Consider the following 21,974-nt stretch of genomic DNA (forward strand, 5'->3'; position numbering starts at 1 on the left):
GCCAAAAACACCAGAGTGGGGTTCTTTCCTTTAACCTCCTCGATGAGTGTACGAACTGCCGGTGGTGACCCCAACCCTCGACAATTCCATGCTATAACGCTCATGGGGCTCGGCAGGGCTGCACTGTAGCCACTGCCTCATCGCCAACCTTTGTATTCTCTTCATCTCTGTTTTTGCTCACCTGACCCTTTCCCCTCTTCCGTTTGGAGTTTAACGCATTGGGGTCTAATTCTATCAATGGAACCAGGCCGCATCTTTTTTATTTTTCTGGGCTAACTCTTAGTTGGGCTTTGCTTAGTTGTCTATCTCGCTATCCTTTTCCAATGCCCACTATTAGGGCCCAGGGTCTCAGCAGTCCAGCCCTTTTTTTGGTCAAAGCTCATGGCTAACGAGCTTGTATTATCATCAGCCTAAGAAATATTTTCTTTTAGCTCTAAGCCCATTTCATCACCCACTTCCGTATTTGTTTTCTTTTCTGCAGGCTTGCTAGCTTCCACCTCTATATTTGTACCCTCCCAATGCATGATGCTTTCTAGGTCGGCTATGGGAAAGGTGTTTGTCAGAGAGACCATTCCTCTCTTATCTAAACCTTCTTCCCCTTTTTCTTGTTGCAGGTTAACCTTTCCATTTTCATGATCAAACTCCAGCACCTGTCTCATCACCCTTGCTTTCTCTGAATCCTGATTCTGACCGTCATCCTGACAGGCACTCTGTCCATCCACGTGACTCCCACCTGTTCTCGTCTTATCCCTTTGCCTGCTCGNGACGGAGGTATTGGAAGTGGTCCTTGAAGAAAATTGTGACTAAGATCAAGAACATGCAAATTCTTCCAAGGAAGGTGTCCAATACTTGTCAAGGAGTTGTATGAAAGATTCAAGGAATATAAATCCTTCCCCACCTCTAGAAACCACTTTGGAATATTGCCTTTGATTTGGTTTTTGGAAAGGTCTAAGATTTGTATATATTCTGCCGTTTGTAAAAAGTGTGGAATTTCAGTTATGTTGGAAGAAGACAATTTTAATGAGGCAATTTTGGGCAAGATATTGGTGGCAAAGGTAAAGGAGCTTAGTGACAGGAGAGGGTTATTTGACATATCAAGAAATACAAGACTTTTGAGCTTTGAGAATATTTTTGACTCCACATTGCCACTTAAATTATTGAAGGGGACACTTAGATGATGAAGGCTCACCAATTTAGAGATTGACAATGGAAGGGGACCACGTAGGTTGTTATTATCCAACCAAAGAGAAACCAATGAGTTATGCTGGAAATCACCAATATGCCCAGTGAATTGGTTATAATCAAGAAGTAAGTGACGCAAAGATGGTATTGTATACACCCAAGATGGTATTGTCCCATTCAATAAGTTACTAGATAAGATGAGATATTCTAGATTAGAAGGAATCTTGTTGACTAGTTGACTATTAGATGAATTATTTGAAGAGAAAATTTGGGTCAAATTTGTCGTAACTTCTGGAAGCTGCCCTATGAAATTGTTGTCTAAGAGATTTAAGTAAGTAAGACCTTCAAAGTTTAGGAGGGACCATGGAATTTGACCACCAAAGTTATTCTGTGAGAGGTCCAAAGAAGTGATTTGTGTGAGATTAGGAAGAAAGGTTGGATGTGATCCTATGAAATTGCATGCATTGAGGTGCAATTTTTTTAAGGACTTGAGATTGCTGATTAAATTTGGTAAGTCGATTGGGAATTCGGTTCCAGAGAGATCCAAGGACATAAGAGGAGTACTCCAGTTATATGTTGGAAGGGAACCGGTGAGATTGTAGTTTAAACTTACATCGAGCAGCTGGAGGTTTGGGAGGTGGAATATTTTATCTGGGAATCTCCCTTTCAATCCACATCCAAAAAGATGAAGAGATGTCAAAGAGGAAGACAAATTCATGAAAGAATTAGGTGGAACAGAAAACATGCTAACATCATCCAAAACAAGTTCACTTAGATGGGTTAGGTTTTGAACAAGCCTTTTCAAACTAGGCGTTTCAATTCTCATGCCCAAATTCTGAGAAAGATCAAGTGAAACCAGTTTAGATAAGTGGGAGATTTCAGATGGGAAATTACCAGCAACAGAGGAGGCAGTGGGGTTGAGATGCGTCATGTTCGCAAAGCCACCAAATTTAGACGAAATTGTGGAGTCTTCGAAATTGTTGAAAGCAAGGTTGAGCCTCTGGAGATGGTGAAGAGAGAAAAGGGTGCTATTGGGATGGATGGGACCTTGAAGCCCACTGCAACTGAGGTCAACACCAATGACATGACCTGTCATCATATCACAGGTGATCCCATCCCACCAACAACAATCTGTACCAATTTTCCATGAATTCTTTGGAGGATTAGAATAATGATCACAAAAATATTCCGAATCGCCGACAAAAAATAGTTTCTGAAATGGAACAAAGCAGAGCTTTGGTCGGAAAGGCAAAGAGGGGTAGATGAATTAAAAGAAAAAGAAGAGAGAGATGAATTAGGTAGAGAAAGGAAGAGGAAGAAAATGACAAAGAAAGGTACCCGCCCCATATTTGCTTTGGTTTTGATAGAAATCAGAAGGAATAAGGATATCTTTATTTAGGGTGTTTTGTTTGAAATTGGAGATGGCATGGATTAGATAGATATATTTATAGGCAGCCATGATTATCGGGAGAAGGATCATAAACAGGATAATCAGCAACAACCTGTAGTCAGCAAAATACGTGTTTTTAAGATGAAAATTCAAAAAGCATGTTTCGTAACGAAATGTAAACGTGCATTTTAGAAAAACTTGTGTTCCAAATAAAAAAGACTTGGACTTTTTTGTGCGGAAAAACGTGTTTTTAAGATGAAAATTCAAAAAGCATGTTTGGTAACGAAATGTAAACGTGCATTTTAGAAAAACCTGTGTTCCAAATAAAAAAGACTTGGACTTTTTTGTGCGGAAATACGTGTTTTTAAGATGAAAATTCAAAAAACATGTTTGGTAACAAAATGTAAACGTGCATTTTAGAAAAGCCTGTTTTCCAAATACAAAAGACTTGGACTTTTTGTGCGGAAACTAGGCACGAGCTTTTGCAAAAATCACGGTGAGAAGGAAACTGTGACTCACAAAAATCACGCTGCGTGGGTGTGGGCTGAAAGAGGTACTGAAGATTTTTGGTGAAATTAAGAGAAATTACCTGTGAAGATCAAGATGAAGAAGTGCGTGGGTGTGGACTGTGTGGCTAAATGTGTGGAGAAAAGTAGAGAAAGAGAAAAAAGAAGTGGTATATTCTAGAATGAGGGTGGACGAATTCTAAAAGCTTGATCTTCTGGTGTGTTCTGGTGAAGAAGAAAGATATAAAGAAAAGTCAAAAGTGAAGATAAGGAAAAGTAAAGAATACATGTGTGGAGCATAATTTTCAGACCCAAACAAGGCTGCTCCTTCTTTTTCTCTGTTTCTTCTCTGCTTCTTCTTTCGTTGTTCATGGTCTTCTGCCTTCAATTTAAGTAAATGACTTGTTCGACTTTACTTTTTCTTTTTAGTTCGGTAATCCTAGCACGTGTGATTTGACAAAGCATTAGGAAAGGACAAAAATGAGTTTGAAATTTCTAACTCATATATTGAGTCTTGGCCCTCTTGGGCCCTCCCAACGTGAATAGTGGCATTTAAGACAGCACGCCCTCCCTGCACTCTTAACTCTATGATGTGATGTATTGTTGCAGGCTACCCATATTTTACAATAAAATTGTCAAATCATCAATAATCAATCAAGCTTATTCGCTCTCTCTATTTTAGAAAACATAACAAAATGAAACATTCCCTTTTAAGAAAGAATAATTAAAAGGGAGAGAATTGACCAAAGTTTCTCGTCACTTTTTCATAATTGATCGGATGTAAATTTAGAGTATTGTACCTGATACATAGTAATACATGGTTGAGATTNGTTTGGTTCTTTGGTTTTTGTGGTATTTTGATTATATTGGATTTTGACTAGGGAATTTGGATTAGAATAGGTTTTGTTTTGCCTATTTGGGTTGCATTCGTTTTGGGTATCTGCCTAAATGCATGGCATTTCATTTATTTATTTATTTTTTATTTTTTTAATTGATATATATTTCATTACCTCTTCGATATATTTTGGTTTCCTATGTTCTCTTTGTTCGTTTTTGTAAAGTTATTTGAGTGCTTTTATTAATAATAAAAAATAAAAATAATAAGTTTTTCCTGCAGTTGTCGATAAAGGCTACGGCGTTCATTGATCACAATGATTGAGGTATGAAATGCATTAGAATTAGTACCAAAATTAAAGGTAAGTTTTTATGAATTTTCCCTTTATTTTTCCAGTTCTTAATTTATACTTCTATTAACAAGTGGTTGATTTTGTATTTACATTTAAAAACATTGAAACATTGTCACTTTTCGTTTGGTGCATTAAGGAAACGTTTCAATGATATCTCTCACATTTTAGTGATGTTCAGTCATTCCGATAGGCACCTCTTCTTTCTCCCACCATTTTTTCCCCTAATTTAAATGGTTAATTTGACATGCTTACTATTTTTTTTAATCTCTGTTTTCTGTTATTAATTGTTGTGTTTGGTTTTGGGGACACAATTTCAAAGCATAAAAACCTAGAACCTTCTGAAAACCAAAACTACAAACTGTTTTTTATTTTCATTTTACTTTCTGCTTCCAATTTGTGTTTTTTATATCTATATATCTAATACTAGACGAAGCTGAGAGAAAGTAAGTGCCTACAATTAAGGACGTGTTGACAAATAAGAAAAGTGACGTCATTTAAAAAAGCGATACTTTATGTTGATTTGCAAGAGTAATACCGTTTAACAGTGATGGTGTATATATTAAAAAAAAAAAGTCACAACTAAAAAAACCCTAGCATCTTCTCATCAGATTCTTATTACCATTTTCTCTCTCTTAAAAAAACCCCAGCGATACTGCGACAGATAAAAAAAAGGAGAAAAAAAAAAACTTATCGGTCTCTTCACATCAAACTCTTCAAGGAGGAAAAAAAAAAAACTTGCGCCACTCTGGAGATTCGTTTGACCGGCTATCGTCATCCCTTTTGAGTTTTACAGGTACGTTCTTCGCTCTCTTCCTCTCTTTCTCTTTATGAGTTTTTGTTGTTTTGATTCAGTTTTTAAACTTCTCTGAGATTTCGGGATAAGTTTCCCTGTTAATTTGTCAACACGTCCTTAATTGTAGGCACTTACTTTCTCTCAGCTTCGTCTAGTATTAGATATATAGATATAAAAAACACAAATTGGAAGCAGAAAGTAAAATGAAAATAAAAAACAGTTTGTAGTTTTGGTTTTCAGAAGGTTCTAGGTTTTTATGCTTTGAAATTGTGTCCCCAAAACCAAACACAACAATTAATAACAGAAAACAGAGATTAAAAAAAATAGTAAGCATGTCAAATTAACCATTTAAATTAGGGGAAAAAATGGTGGGAGAAAGAAGAGGTGCCTATCGGAATGACTGAACATCACTAAAATGTGAGAGATATCATTGAAACGTTTCCTTAATGCACCAAACGAAAAGTGACAATGTTTCAATGTTTTTAAATGTAAATACAAAATCAACCACTTGTTAATAGAAGTATAAATTAAGAACTGGAAAAATAAAGGGAAAATTCATAAAAACTTACCTTTAATTTTGGTACTAATTCTAATGCATTTCATACCTCAATCATTGTGATCAATGAACGCCGTAGCCTTTATCGACAACTGCAGGAAAAACTTATTATTTTTATTTTTTATTATTAATAAAAGCACTCAAATAACTTTACAAAAACGAACAAAGAGAACATAGGAAACCAAAATATATCGAAGAGGTAATGAAATATATATCAATTAAAAAAATAAAAAATAAATAAATAAATGAAATGCCATGCATTTAGGCAGATACCCAAAACGAATGCAACCCAAATAGGCAAAACAAAACCTATTCTAATCCAAATTCCCTAGTCAAAATCCAATATAATCAAAATACCACAAAAACCAAAGAACCAAACGAAAAGGTACAATTATTTGGCGGGCATACGGCCTAGTGAACTCCTTCTCTCTATCCCAGTCTTTTTTCTTTTGATTTGTACCGAAATGAATATCCCTCTTACGAACTCTATCTCACGATTTAGGTTTGCATATTAGAGAGTGGCAGCGAGAAGAAAGACAGATGAGAGAGGGGATAGGTTAAATTATTAAAAAATCTAAATCTAAACCAATCCAACCAAGAAATTCAAACCTAAATTATATTCAATTCCCAGATTTGAAAACGAAAAGGAAAAAAACAAAAACAAAAACAATAACTTTACCGGTTATGGGTACACCGCTTCTCCTCTCTCCCTAGTCCCCACTCCATGCATTCTCTGTTTATCGGTCTACCTAGGTTTTGGGTCAGCAAAATCGGTTAATTTTTTTTATTTATAATGAGTCTTTTAAACCAGTTAAAAAAGAATTTTTATTTATAATGAGATGCTTTTAAACAGTGTGTGGAATGCCAACTAACATAATTTATCGCTTTTTAACTTATACGTGGCAGCATTATAAGGGGTCATTTTTTCCTAATGTGGCAGCACCGCCTTAAAGGCTTCTGTTATTATATATAGTATTAGATATATATATATATATATATCGACATGTCCCGATTCAAACATATGTCCATGAGTTGACATGTGTTCACAATGCAACATATCCAGTAGAAACTTACACTGGACACAAGCTAGACCCTATATATATAGAGAGAATTTTACTAACATGTACTCTAAGGGCACACAATAGTACACCATTCTTGGAAAAATATTTATTGAGAATTGAAAAAGTTTTGATAGTTTCTTCAATTCCCAATAAATTTTTTCTAAAAACGGATTTGTTAATGTATGGTCTAAGGGCATACTTATATATATATATATATATACACATATATATACACACACGGGCTACGGGCTCCCCATAGTTTAGCTGCTTTTTGAGAAACCTCTACCTTACGACAGCTTACGTACATGTAATAGTGATGAAGAAAATCGATCAATTTAAAAATTCCATCTTTTGCTAGAGATTTCTTGTGGAGAAACTCATCAATACACTGTGACAAAGCCGCAAAGGTAGCCCAGATTGGCTTGTTGGGGCTGTACATAGCTTGAACAAAGTAACAATGTGAACACATCGGTAAACTATTGGTGCATACAAATTTATATTTAGTTCCTCCATTCTGCTCTTTTAAATTTTTGTTAAATTAGTTATGATTAGTAGTACTATAAGTCAAAATACTAATGCTAATATTAGAAGAGTGTACGTAGATTATATAGAGGATAATAAAACTATTAGAGATATTTTTCTTGGATTCGTAGAACTTGACATTGAAATTTTATTAGAATTTCATGCGGCATATGCTCATTGCCCCTACTTTGTGCTTCTCTAATGGGGGAAAGAAAGCAAGGAAGGGACCTCTACAGTGCTCAAAAAAAAATTATATATATATATATGTTCTTTCTTTATATAAAACTCATATTTCTTGTTATTTGATAAATACTATGAAGAGATAAATTAGTATTTTTTTTTTTTTAACTTTTGACCTTTTTAACCATCTTTTAATAATTTTTGTCAGAGTGCAAATAATTTTCTTTCATAAATACCCTTAAGTTATTACTATTTGTTATATAATGGATAGCATTTTTCTAAATATGTATAGATCCATATGTTATATTTTAATAACAACTAATTGGGGAGAGTTGGCTTAGGGGTAACAACTAAGAAAATTTTAATTAGTTGCTTTTATCTCTTAAAATTTTTATGAAAGAAAATGACATCCACCCAGCCACGTGCTTTGATTGCACACCTTCAATTTCAATTTAGTGCCTATTTGGTTCCACTTTCAGGTGCCAAGTTATGCGTATTCAAGCTGAAAATTCAAAAAGCATGTTTGGTAATGAAAACATCTCTATGCTACAAGTAAAGCTGTGGGTTGCTTCTCTGACATGCAAAGCCACGCAGCCACGTGCTTTGATTGCACAGCTTCATTTTCAATTTAGTGCCTATTTGGTTCCATTTTTAGGAGCCAAAATACGCATTTTCAAGCTGACAATTCAAAAAGCATATTTGGTAGCGAAATGTAAACGTGCATTTTAGAAAAGCCCTTATTCCAAATACAAAAGACTCGAACTTTTTTGTGCAGCAACTAGGCACAAGCTTTTGCAAAAATCACTGTGAGAAGGAATCTGTGACTCACAAAAATCACTAAGCGTGGGTGTGGGTGAGAGAGGTATTGAAGATTTTTGGTGAAATTAAGAGAAATTACCTGTGAAGATCAAGATGAAGAAGTGCGTGGGTGTGGACTATGTGGCTGAATGTGTGGAGGAAAGTAGAGAAAAAGAAAAAAGAAATGGTATGTTCTTGAATGAGAGTGGACGAATTCTAGAAGCTTGATCTTCTGGTGTGTTCTGGTGAAGAAGAAAAGTATAAAGTAAAGTCAAAAGTGAAGATAAGGAAAAGTAAAGGATACATGTGTGGAGCATAGTTTTCAGACCCGGGCAAGGTTGCTCCTTCTTTTCTCTATTTCTTCTCTGCTTTTTCTTTCGTTGTTCATGGTCTTCTGCCTTCAATTTAAGTAAATGACTTGTTTCGACTTTACTTTTGCTTTTTAGTTCGGTGATCCTAGCACGCGTGACTTGAGAAAGCCTTGGAAATGACAAAAATGAGTTTGAAATTTCTAACTCATATATTGAGTCTTGGCCCTCTGGGGCCCCTCCCCAACGTGAATAGTGGCATTTGAGACAGCACGCCCTCCCTCACACTCTTAACTCTATGATGTGATGTATTGTTGTGGCTACCCATATTTAAAATAAAATTAGCAAATCATCAATAATCAATCAAGCTTATTCGCTCCTTCCTATTTTAGAAAACATAACAAAATGAAACATTCCCTTTTAAGAAAGAATAATTAAAAGGGAGAGAATTGACCAAAGTTTCTCGTCACTTTTTTCATGATTAGATCGGATGTAAAATTTAGGGTATGGTACTTGATACCATAGTAATACATGGTTGAGATTAAAAGTTTAAAAAATAAATTTTCAATCCCAGCCATTAAATAAAAAAAGTTAAAATTAAAATATAAAAGTGGTAAAAATTGATGTGAGTGGGTGTGATGTAATTGCACCTGGTGCAATTACACCCAATCCAAATCCCATTTTTCATTGCCTGTACATGATGAATATATGCACAGTAAACCTCATCAATTAATTCATGTTAATGTTATATGTGTTGTCTTGTCTTGTTTACATTTTCAGACCTCACACACGCGCAGATATATATATCACACACAGATATATATATATATATATATATGAGAGAGAGAAACAAGAAAATGTAAACAAGAAATATGACAAGACAACACATGAATGTGTTGTCTTGTCATCTTAACATTTCTTGTAAAACATTTCTTGATTACATTTTCAGACCTCACAATTATATATATATATATATATATGGACACGTCCCGATTCAAACATGTGTCCATGAGTTGACACGTGTTCACAATGTAACATATCCAGTAGAAACTTACACCGGACACAAGCTAGACCCTATATATATAGAGAGAATTTTACTAACATGTACTCTAAGGGCACACAATAGTACACCGTTCTTGGAAAAATATTTATTGAGAATTAAAAAAGTTTTGATAGTTCCTTCAATTCCCAATAAATTTTTTCTAGAAATGGATTTGTTAATGTATGCTATAAGGGCATACTTATATATATATATATATATACACATATATACACACACGGGCTACGGGCTCCCCGTAGTTTAGCTGCTTTTGAGAAACCTCTACCTTACGACAGCTTACGTACATGTAATAGTGATGAAGAAAATCGATCAATTTAAAAATTCCATCTTTTGCTAGAGATTTCTTGTGGAGAAACTCATCAATACACCGTGACAAAGCTACAAAGGTAGCCCAGATTGGCTTGTTGGGGCTATACGTAGCTTGAACAAAGTAACAATGTGAACACATCGGTAAACTATTGGTGCATACAAATTTATATCTAGTTCCTCAATTTGCTCTTTTAAATTTTTGTTACATTAGTTATGATTTGTAGTACTATAAGTCAAAATACTAATGCTAATATTAGAAGAGTGTACATAGATTATATAGAGGATAATAAAACTATTAGAGATATTTTTCTTGGATTCGTAGAATTTGTTTTTTGTTTGAGAAGGTTTTTTCGTAGAACTTGACAATGAAATTTTAGTAGAATTTCATGAGGCATATGCTTATTGCCCCTACTCTGTGCATCTCAAATGTGGGAAAGAAAGCAAGGTAGGGACCTCTACAGTGCTCAGAAAAAAAAAATATATATATATATATATACATATTCTTTCTTTAAATAAAACACATATTTGTTGTTATTTGATAAATACTATTGTAGGGTTAGGATTTGTGGCCCAAGCCCAAAACAATGAATTTGTAGAGTATGAGTGAAAGAGCTATGTTGATTATGGGATCGACAACAATTAATCACAACCCTCAAGCACAAACGAACATGAATTTACATGTAAAGAATGGGTGTCCGAAGAGCTATATTATTGAGTATGTGGTGAATACAGATCTTAGGGTTACAATAAAGCTCCTCCTCTTTCCTTCTCTCCCTTTTTCTCAGGAGCTTCTTTCCTTTATATAACCTCCCTTCTCCTCATCTCCATCGTCCACTTGTACCTCATCCGTGAGTCTACTTGAGTATATGTCACGTCAAGCATCTCCTTTAACTCTGTGTGAGTGGCAGTAGGTGAGGATACACTGTTCAGGGATCTTCTCCACATAAATGCGGCTAGAAAAGTTGCTGCAGAGCATTAAATACGGTGTTAGGAGCTTTCTCTTTAAATATTTCTTCATCCTTATCGTCTCCAAGTACACTCAGAGCTTATCTTGATTAGGAGGAGTCCTCGGAAGATCATTTTGACATTTAATACGCTCAATTGATCCACACTACTCGTGTCCGAGGAATAAAATCTCCTCGGACGGAAGGCGGTCTCCTCGAATGGCCACCATTCTTGTTTCCGGGGATCCTTCTTCCAGGTGGGCCTTGCCCTTACCATCTCCTTCTTTTCGAACGCACAGTAATCCTCACATGGGCTCTCGGCCCACTATGTTAGATTGGGCCTTATTCCCCCCCCCCCCCCCAATAGCCCATCAAAATTTTAATTTTTCCCTCGCATCCGAGGAGAAAGAATAAGATTTTATCCTGCCACGTAATGAAAAAGAAATAAAAATAAAGAAGTTTAAAAGAGGAAATCGTAAATACCCAGTTTACACGCGCGGAGCATAGAGACAAGCCTTCATTATTGCCGCATTCCGTTCTGTATTCCCAAAGCGTTGTATTAATTACTCCAGGCGGCATTTTGTCTTTTGTATCCAACGGTGGGTTGTTGATCCAACGGACAGGGTTCTTCTTCGGGATTTGGACGAGATGAATTACACCCTTTCACCTGTCCACGTATATAAACCCTCAGAGGAGGTTATTTTTCTTTACTTTACGCATCCTCAGAATACACAGCGAGCTCTTTCATTCAAAACCCTTCAAGCTTCTTCATTTTTTCGTCTTCTTTTCTTCCAGGATCCACCAAGAGTCCATTTCGAGTCCAGGGATTGTTCTCCACTCTTGTTTGTGTAAGTTTCGGCACCTCTTGGTCCTTTATTTTCTTCTCGGCTAGTATTTTCTACCTTCGAAACCCATTTCCTGTCCACTGCTTCAATCATTCTCTAAGAATGGGCAAATTCCAACATCTCGTCGATAGTCCGGCGTTAATAGAGGAATTTAAGCAAAATTATGGTATACCGCGGAGGGTGAATCTGAGATATTGCCCTCCGGAGCGGATACTAACGGCCCGAAGAGAGGGAGAGGTCGTAATCCCAATGATAGCCTTCATTGAAGGGGGAATGACCCTCCCAATGGGTTCCATCACCTTGAACTACCTTCGCAACCACAGGCTCTCTCCTGAGCAATGCGCGCCACACCTTTAGGATACTAGGAGCTATCGATGTCTTGAACCAACAGTTAGGATTAGAGTTGACCTGGCATGACCTGGCATATATGTATGAATGTCATAGCCAAAAAGGGGCGGGATTTAAGGCAGATTGTTCTCCTGCCTTCCCAAATCAAATAAAGGGATGAAAGACGACTATTTAATCGTCTCGGGCGCATGGCATGACAGTCTACACTGTCCGACCGAGCCAGGAGAGCTAGGTGTGACTTCCTAGACTTAGGATTTCTAACAATAGTCTTAGGATCTTCATTCTTCATAACCTGTTTTTTATGCCATCATATTTCAATCTTCTGACTGGGTCTGTTTGTTTGTTTGTTTACAGATAAGGCACATACTATTCCTCGGCTTAGCCTTACCAACACCGCCGCCCTTAATTATCTACTACGCTCAGAGATGTTCATGAGTGAAGATGGACAGCTCCGGTCCATTCCACTTATACTCAGTTATATGCCCAAGAAAGCAGATATCCAGCCGGCCAACAACGCCATCACACAAGGTGATCACCAGCTTCGGCGAATAGACGTCGCTCGGCAACACTTTTTAGCGCCATACGACCTTGAGCCCATTCCACACCCCAACCCACAGGGCATTCCATTGCTAATCCGACAGTTTAACAAGTTCCTATCGAGCCGGTGGTCGTAGGAGAAAGGGTCGGCTCTTCATCCTCTTTGCTAGAGGAACAGATAGACNAACATATGTTATAACCAGAAATCTCGGGGTTACATTTGACAATAACCAGAAATCTCTAGTTATTACAATGAATTGCCATTCAAATCTGTGGAGAAGAAGAAGTCAAGTGTCTAATAACTTATTATGAATGAATGTACTTTCTATTTCTCTTGTTGCATTCATAGAATTTGATATTTTAAAAAATAAAATAAAAATATATCATGGGAGTCAACAATTATTCTTGGGTTTGGAAAAAAGAATCTTAAATAAAAATATAATTACAGAAGTTAATATTTAATTAAAAAAGTATAGAGTTCTGTAATTCAATGGTATTGTCTCATTTCCCTTACGAGGAAATTAAAGTTTAAATCTCCAATTTTTGTAATTATTAAACTATTTGAGAGAGAGAGAGAGAGAGAGAGAGAGAGAGAGAGTCATTTTGCAAAAATCCTCTGTAAGTTGTAGCAAAAAAGAAAAAGTTGAGTCATTTAGAAACCTTTAAAACTAAATCAAGATAATTGATAAAAGTCTCACTATTTTAATATTGGGTTGAACACACACACACTAGCTTAGTTGAGTCAATTCCCCCCTGTAAAGTTGTTGTTTACAACTATGTATTTTGTTGGCTTTTATTTCATGCCAAATTTGATTGTAATCATTATCAATCGTTTATACCCTGTATCTATTGTGGGATTTGTTGTAAGGGATGTGTGATAGAGAGAGAGTGTGAAGATTCAAGCATTTAAAGGCTGAAGAATTCTCGCGGGTATGTCGCGACCTAGCTTCCCGCAAAATGAATCATGTGCCATGCACATGCTGGAATGCGAAGAATCAGGCTAGGTGGAGACAGCTGTGTCTCGCGAGTATCTTGCGGGTAAGGCCTTCCCGCGAGACACCCGCAAGGTTGATAGCCCAAACATTTACCACACCCTTTAAGAGTGCTGTGTGATGTTTTGGTACTGCTGTGAAGCATTGGAAGAAGCCTGGAATGGCAGATGCAACATGGAGCTTGTTACGGGATCTGGGGTGCTAGACAAGACACGGTTCCGATAAGTCTTGTTGGAGTAGGAGCTTGGAGGGCTTAGGTACATTGGGTAGATTAGGCTTGGAGGGTCTCTTGCTAACCCATGTATCCCAACTGATTGTCTTGTGAATCGACTTCCGCTTTGAGGGCGGCGGAGAGGTTTTTCGCCTAGTTCTTCGGTTTCCTCTTCGAAAACACGTCTTGGTGTTTTCTGTGTTTGCATCCTTCCTCCCTACTCTTTTATATTCCATTATACTGTTGTGTTGCTTAGTTTATGGATTAGAGTAGCTTTTTTGTTCATCCGCTCGCATTTACACTATTCCGCATTTTATAATAAGTTAGTATAAAATCTATCGAGCCGTAACTTTAATTGGAAGGGTTTAAATAGCTCTTGTGTTTTCAACACATTTAAGACAATATTGTATTTTCTCGATTAAGATTAGGTAGGTTTGCTACATATTTGAAAAAATGAACAGTATAATTCTCCATATAAATTATTCTTTTTCCATTTTCAATTTATATTCTTAAATTTTTTTTAATGATGGTATCAATTTACAATTTAAATAGTGAATATTTGTTGACTTTTGGAGCTAATAAACAACAAAAGTCGTCAACACATTCTCGAGCTTTAACATCTTCTGTTGAATATAAAAATTTTAGACTAACATAACGACTTACTTTTTCCAACGGAATTTGTTAATACTTTATTGACTCCACGGCCTTCATTTGGAGACAAGTTTCAAACTATCATAACGACTTACTTAAAAAACAAACAACTAATGAATAATAAGAATCTTCTTTTCTTTTTTTTTTTCTTTTTTGTTCGAAATGAATATTAAGAATCTTGTTAATCAACATGAATCTACATTTATGATTCCTCATAGGAAAATCATGACTAAAATCAAGCCACAAAAATTTCACAACTATGCATTTTTGCTACTAAATTTTTAGAGAACAAAATTTCATATTAATTTTTTTTTTTTTTTTTAAGAAGAAGAAGAAGAAAGAAACATATATATATATACTGCTATTTAAGGAGCTTTCCAATTTTATAATACATTATATAAACAGAGTACAACTACAAAAATGTCTAACCTTTGTAGTTGTAGACTAGGATTATAAACACTTTTATTATTATTTTCGTATGTGTTCTAATAAGTATTATTGTTTACTAAAAAAAAAAAAATGACCTTCCCTTGTTTGGGATCCTCATTTTTTTGGTTCAAAAATGCCCCTACACCCCTATATTTAAATAGAGACAAAACTAAATAACAATCCGGTAAAAATACAACTCTAACTCTCACTAAAATATTGCCTAAAAAATTGGATCACTCTCCTATTGATTTTCAAATGACTTTATCCATTAATAAATTAAATTCTTAAAATAAAAATTATATATAAAAAATAAAGACACAAATTTTTTTTTTTTTACTATAAAATAGGACAACTAAACCCAACATTTTCACTTTTTTTTTCTTCTCCTTTTTTCAGCTTTATCAAGACTTAAATGCTTCTCTCTCTCTCTCTCTCTCTCTCTCTCTCTCTCTCTCTCTCTCTCTTTTCGGTTTCCTTTCTTCTAAATTCTAATCTCACATTTTTTTTTTAATTTGGTTTTTGTTTTTATTTTTTCAAATCTATTTTTCTTTATTTTTGAATTATTAAAAAATGTGATTTTTAACGTACACCTTTTTTTTTCTTTTTAATGATTTATTTATTTATTTATGTTGGTGTTTGAATTGATTTCTGAATTCTTCAATTACAACAGCTCATGGGTGAAGAATATAATATGATAATTCTCCAACTATGAAAAATCATAAATTAAATTGCTTGATTGAAAAACATGATCTAATAGTAGGGCATTTGGTCTAGTGGTATGATTCTCGCTTAGGGTGCGAGAGGTCCCGAGTTCAATTCTCGGAATGCCCCATTTTGTTTTACCTTCATTTTTAAATTACAATTTTTTCCATTTCGTTATGCCCCCAATATTTATAACCTGATTCTAAATTTTTTTTTTTTTTTTGAGAAAGATGATTCTAAAATCAATTTAACCACACTTTTTTTCCATTTATCCTAAAAGAAGAAAAGAACCATGGGATAGGATCATATTTCATAGGACCCTTGATTTTTTATTACTCAATCAGCTGGAGTGAACTAAATTAATAACAATTTGGGATTTATCAAAAACGACAAAAAGAACCAGAACCAGCGTCACAGACAGCTCTCTCAGTCTCTTAAAAAGAATCAAAAACTATTCTATAAAAACCAAACCCCCCATTCTCACTTCTCACTGCTTAGCCTAAAATCCTTCACTCTACTCTATGTTTGTGTGTGAGGAAAAAAAAAAGTCTTTGGAGATTCAGAAAGCTCTGCTCTTTGGCTTCAGTCAGAACATGTACGACGAGGTAATCACTAATCAGATTTCACTGTTTCATTGTTTTCTTTTGTTCAACATGTTTTTCATCTTGAATTTTGGTTCTGAAATGTGAAATTATTGTTTTTAAAACATTTAGAAGCCACCAAAAAAAAAAAAAAATTTCCCTGCTTTTTTTACACATGCGTTCTTGAAAAAAGCACTGATTTTGTTACATACTTTTACTGCTACTGTATTTTTCGTTTTGATAGAGATATTTAAAGAGAAGGGTTTTCGTTTTCATTTTTTTTTTTTAATTTTAAATATCTTGAATAGAGTACGAAAAGACCAATTTTTTCTTAAAAGAATTTTCCTCCAAATTGAAAAGGGTGTTGATTTTCACACTCATTATTATACGTCATCATCATACATCACTAATTTTGCTTTTAAAAATGTTAATATCACAACAAAGTTAACAATTTTTTTGCCAAAAGTGAGTGGTGGGTCCATAACGAAGTCCACATTTCTACTGCTCACAACACCAACTCGCTAGTAGAGAGTTGTGAAAAAAGTTATGAACTTTGTTATGGCTGGTAACACCAACTCGCTAGTAGTGAGTTGTGAAAAAAGTTATGAACTTTGTTATGGTAGTGTTGTTCTTTTAAATGTAGACATTGGACGTGAAATTATGTATGTCATGTATATGATTGTGATCCATGTATATTTTTAGTCACATGAGTTATACTTAATAATAATGTGACTTGTTTAAATGATTTAATTGATTTAATGAATAATTTAATTTATATTTTGTTTTGAAGTAAAATATAAAGGTAAAACATATTTTACATATAAAATATTCAATAAAATATTTTCAAGTATTTATTACAAGTAAAACTTTTCAAGCAACCATCTAAACTGAGTCATTATGCAGAAGGTTTGGCAAACAGGCCACTAGAACCGACAACTGAAACGGTAGCTCCGGTGAGGAGATTGCCGGTGGCCACTGCTACAATGATATATCCAGTGATCAGACTACAACACTAGTGGCCAAAACGGTGTCTCCTACTACCGGACCGCCAACACCGGTGACCGAACCTCTAACATTGGTCATCGAAATGGCAGCTCTAATGACCGGACATCTGGCACTGGTTGTCAAAACGGCGGCTCCAATGACCAAACATCCAACACCGGTCATCAGAATGGTGTCTCCAGTGATCAAATCCCCGCACTTGAAAATGGTCCATAAAATATTTTATTTCCAAACAAACAGAGCGATAATACGTCTTCTAAAAATACTTTACTTCAAAACAAATGGAGCGTTACTATGTTGACTAAACCATCACATAATGGATTGGAAGAGATTTCTTCAACCCTGGAGGTCAACTTTTTTTTCCCTATTGATAAACTTTATGATTGGATTTGAGCTTTGTTTATACGTGGATTTGAAATAATAAGGTGTAAAATGTAATTTCAAATCCATAATATCAAAATTTAAACCCTCATTTTTGTAAAATTTATATCAAGCAATTTATACTCATAATTGTTCCTCGAATCCTTTGATTTTAATTTCTCAAATCCAAACACAACTGACATGATAAAATGATTTTTATTTGTGCGACGTTTTCCACTATCACTCTTGATTTGTATGATTTCATATTTTCATTACAAGATTTTTGGGAAAATAACATTTTTTTATAAGTAGATTGAAAAAATTGCTTTTGGTTTCTTTCAAATCTTATAACTTTTTATTGATAAGTTGAAATGGTTTATCAATTGCGGTTTGGAAAGAAAATGCTAAGTTTTTGGAAAATGTTTAACTGTTTTCAGGGATATGTGGATGACCAATTCTGGCAAATACAACAAATGAAGAAAAATACTCAACCAGATTATGCTGTGAGAGCAGTCACCAGCTACTGCATGTCTGCACAAAATTTGTTCACTCAGTTGACCGATCACATGTAATTATGAACTAGTTTAAGTTCTGTTTGGAAGTTGATAACTTGATTATCATTTGTAAAATAAAGTTGATTATGAATTTATAATCCATTTTCCATACTTATCTGCAGCAACCAAGAGAATGTTGATTTCCATCAGGTTAATGTTTCCGCTCGTGAATTATTTGAGCAATCGAACAGGTAACACTTCATATTATGTTACAATAAAGAAATGTGTTTATTTTTTGGAATAATCTAACTTAAGTGTAATGTGTTTTTTTTTTTTTTAGGGGGGGAGGGTGGTGGGGTCAGAAAGTCTGCATATCTAATTATGAAAATGAGTTGCTATTTCAAATTTTTTTTTTTTTTACTATAATTGCCCAACCCCAAGGAGAAGTTTTCCCCTTTCTTTATGAGTTTGAGTTTTGTAGCTACAGCTTTCATCTCATGTAATGACTGTTCTAGAGGATGTACCCTCTTTAAGGGGTAGTGTGTGTGTGGTCTAGAGTTCAGATGATTGTGTCCTATTTAGTTTTGGCAGTACTACCCTTTCCATTCTACCTGAAAACACTATGAATATGAGTGTTTGAGTCGTTATTTAGTCGCAGCATTAATCACATGGACTGAGAATGCATCTAGTTATCTGAGTTTATAATTTTTCTTCTTTACATGATTGTCTCAACAATACAATTATANTGAAAAATACCTTGACCTACCACCTGAAAAAAGAGGCCTTTCGAGCTAAGGAGCGGGAGGTGGTGGTCCATCGAAGACCACGAAGCAACAGAAGGTGGTAAGGACTACCGAAGCAAGAGGGCCTCATCCGTGGAGAGCAGGGAGGAGCCTCCTTGGCCGACGTGCGCCGAGGGCAACGCACATGGTCTCCCAGATTGGAACTAGGTGGCGTTCCTTTTTCTTGGGAGACCTCTGTTCGGAACTACGATGGGGGTAGCGGGGCTGATAGCTGAAGTTTTGGAGCAACCACTGCTCCTCCCCCGAGACATGGAGTCATACAGGCGCTTCAGCCAATATGATCTTTTCATGTCCCTGAAGAGGGACCTGGCCATGGTAAGCGTGTTTATCCAGCTCTTCGATTGGCATATTAATTTTCTATATTTTATGTTAACTCTTTTACTTTACTGTTCAGATTACCTAACAAGTCTTTGTGGCCGAAGAGTGGAACCGAAAAGCCTACGTTAAAGCCCAAGCGGAGGCCCACTCTAGGTTCAAGGCGGAAAAAGCATTGGACAGCCTAAAGGAAGAGGTCTCTCAGATCTCAGACCAGCTAAAAGGGATGACCCAGGAAAGGGATAGCCTCAATGCTGGTCTAAAAAATGATGAGACCCAGGCCGAAGCCCAACGCAAGCTACTAAATGACACTTAGAACAATCTGGCATCTGAGAAAGCTCTTGTAAAGGAATTTCGCGCCAAACTCTAGAAGGCCAGGGAGGCTACTAAGCAGGCTCAGCGGGATGCTCAACTGGCCAAGGAGGTGACCGAGGCCGAAAAGAAAGCTGCCTATCAACTGGGAGTGGAGGTGACGAAAAAAGGTCTTACTGACCAGTTTGCCTTGGTCGGCCGGGACTACTATGACATAACATGGGGCAAGGAGCTGGATGCTGCTGGGGTGTCTGCTGACTCGAAACTGAGACTGCCTAGGAGCATTTATTACGACCCAGACATCCGAGAGCTCTCAGATTCTGATCCCCCTCCTCCAACACAACTCCTAGAGGCCTCAGAGCAACCTTTGGTCAGCCAAGCTCCCCCAATCACCCTTGAGCCTCCCAAGGATTCTGGCCAGCTAGGTGATCAGAGCACCCCAACTGAGCCACTTAAGGATATGGGCGATGGATTGGAAAAAAAAAAAACATCCTCAGAGCCTAAGGACCAGGCCCCAGCAGAAGCTTAGACACTTAGATTTTAGTTGTTGTTGTTGTTGTTTTTTTTTTTTTTTTTTTTTTTTTTTTTTTTTTTTTTTTTTTTTTTACTCTTGTTCTCCTTCTATGTAAGGGATTGTAAACTATCATATTTTAATCAATGAAACAGTGTCTCTTTTACTTTTGGTGTATTTGTTGCATACCATATGACTTACTTTTGCTACAATTAACTTTACTTTGTAATTATGGTAATATAGGCAAACATAATCATCAGATCTGGCAAATAATATATATAACTAAAATTGATTCCGAGGAGGACAGTACATAAAAGTTGCTGTTCAGTAATGAACATAAGTATTATAAAAGATGGATAGATCTTTTATAATAATGGGATTTATCAAAAACGACAAAAAGAACCAGAACCAGCGTCACAGACAGCTCTCTCAGTCTCTTAAAAAGAATCAAAAACTATTCTATAAAAACCAAACCCCCCATTCTCACTTCTCACTGCTTAGCCTAAAATCCTTCACTCTACTCTGTGTTTGTGTGCGAGGAAAAAAAAAAAGTCTTTGGAGATTCAGAAAGCTCTGCTCTTTGGCTTCAGTCAGAACATGTACGACGAGGTAATCACTAATCAGATTTCACTGTTTCGTTGTTTTCTTTTGTTCAACATGTTTTTCATCTTGAATTTTGGTTCTGAAATGTGAAATCATTGTTTTTAAAACATTTAGAAGCCACCAAAAAAATAAAATAAAAAATTTCCCTGCTTTTTTTACACATGCGTTCTCGGAAAAAGCACTGATTTTGTTACATACTTTTACTGCTACTGTATTTTTCGTTTTGATAGAGATATTTAAAGAGAAGGATTTTCGTTTTCATTTTTTTTTTTTAAATTTTAAATATCTTGAATAAAGTATGAAAAGACCAATTTTTTCTTAAAAAAATTTTCCTCCAAATTGAAAAGGGTGTTGATTTTCACACTCATTATTATATGTCATCATCATACATCACTAATTTTGCTTTTAAAAATGTTAATATCACAACAAAGTTAACAATTTTTTTGCCAAAAGTGAGTGGTGGGTCCATAACAAAGTCCACATTTCTACTGCTCACAACACCAACTCGCTAGTAGAGAGTTGTGAAAAAAGTTATGAACTTTGTTATGGTAGCGTTGTTCTTTTAAATGTAGACATTGGACGTGAAATTATGTATGTCATGTATATGATTGTGATCCATGTATATTTTTAGTCACATGAGTTATACTTAATAATAATGTGACTTGTTTAAATGATTTAATTGATTTAATGAATAATTTAATTTATATTTTGTTTTGAAGTAAAATATAAAGGTAAAACATATTTTACATATAAAATATTCAGTAAAATATTTTCAAGTATTTATTACAAGTAAAACTTTTCAAGCAACCATCTAAACTGAGTCATTATGCCGGAGGTTTGGCAAACAGGCCACTAGAACCGGCAACTGAAACGGTAGCTCCGGTGAGGAGATTGCCGGTGGCCACTGCTACAATGGTATATCCAGTGATCAGACTACAACACTAGTGACCAAAACGGTGTCTCCTACTACCGGACCGCCAACACTGGTGACCGAACCTCTAACATTGGTCGTCGGAATGGCAGCTCTGATGACCGGACATCTGGCACTGATTGTCAAAACGACTGCTCCAATGACCAGACATCTAACACCGGTCATCAGAATGGTGTCTCCAGTGATCAAATCCCTGCACTTGAAAATGGTCCATAAAATATTTTATTTCCAAACAAACAGAGCGATAATACGTCTTCTAAAAATACTTTACTTCAAAACAAATGGAGCGTTACTATGTTGACTAAACCATCACATAATGGATTGGAAGAGATTTCTTCAACCCTGGAGGTCAACTTTTTTTTCCCTATTGATAAACTTTATGATTGGATTTGAGCTTTGTTTATACGTGGATTTGAAATAACAAGGTGTAAAATGTAATTTCAAATCCATAATATCAAAATTTAAACCCTCATTTTTGTAAAATTTATATCAAGCAATTTATACTCATAATTGTTCCTCGAATATTTTAATTTCTCAAATCCAAACACAAC

General features: G+C 35.6%; 1 protein-coding gene and 1 non-coding gene across 2 annotated transcripts; one reads left to right on the forward strand and one right to left on the reverse strand.

Moving 5' to 3' along the window:
• Positions 1–410: 410 nt before the first annotated feature.
• On the reverse strand, positions 411–2,278 carry LOC136069302 (receptor-like protein Cf-9). Its single transcript, XM_065777659.1, has 2 exons — positions 1,190–2,278; positions 411–803 (listed from the first exon to the last, which is right to left on the reverse strand). Exons 1-2 carry the CDS (start codon positions 2,276–2,278, stop codon positions 411–413), a joined length of 1,482 nt encoding a protein of 493 aa, XP_065633731.1.
• A 13,290-nt stretch (positions 2,279–15,568) lies between these two features.
• Positions 15,569–15,640, forward strand: TRNAP-AGG (transfer RNA proline (anticodon AGG)). Its single transcript has one exon. It is a non-coding gene; the product is annotated as a tRNA-Pro (tRNA).
• The last annotated feature ends 6,334 nt before the right edge of the window (positions 15,641–21,974 follow it).

This window comes from Quercus suber, unplaced genomic scaffold (genome assembly GCF_002906115.3).
Source record: "Quercus suber isolate HL8 unplaced genomic scaffold, Cork oak 2.0 scaffold_161, whole genome shotgun sequence".
NCBI lineage: Eukaryota > Viridiplantae > Streptophyta > Magnoliopsida > Fagales > Fagaceae > Quercus > Quercus suber.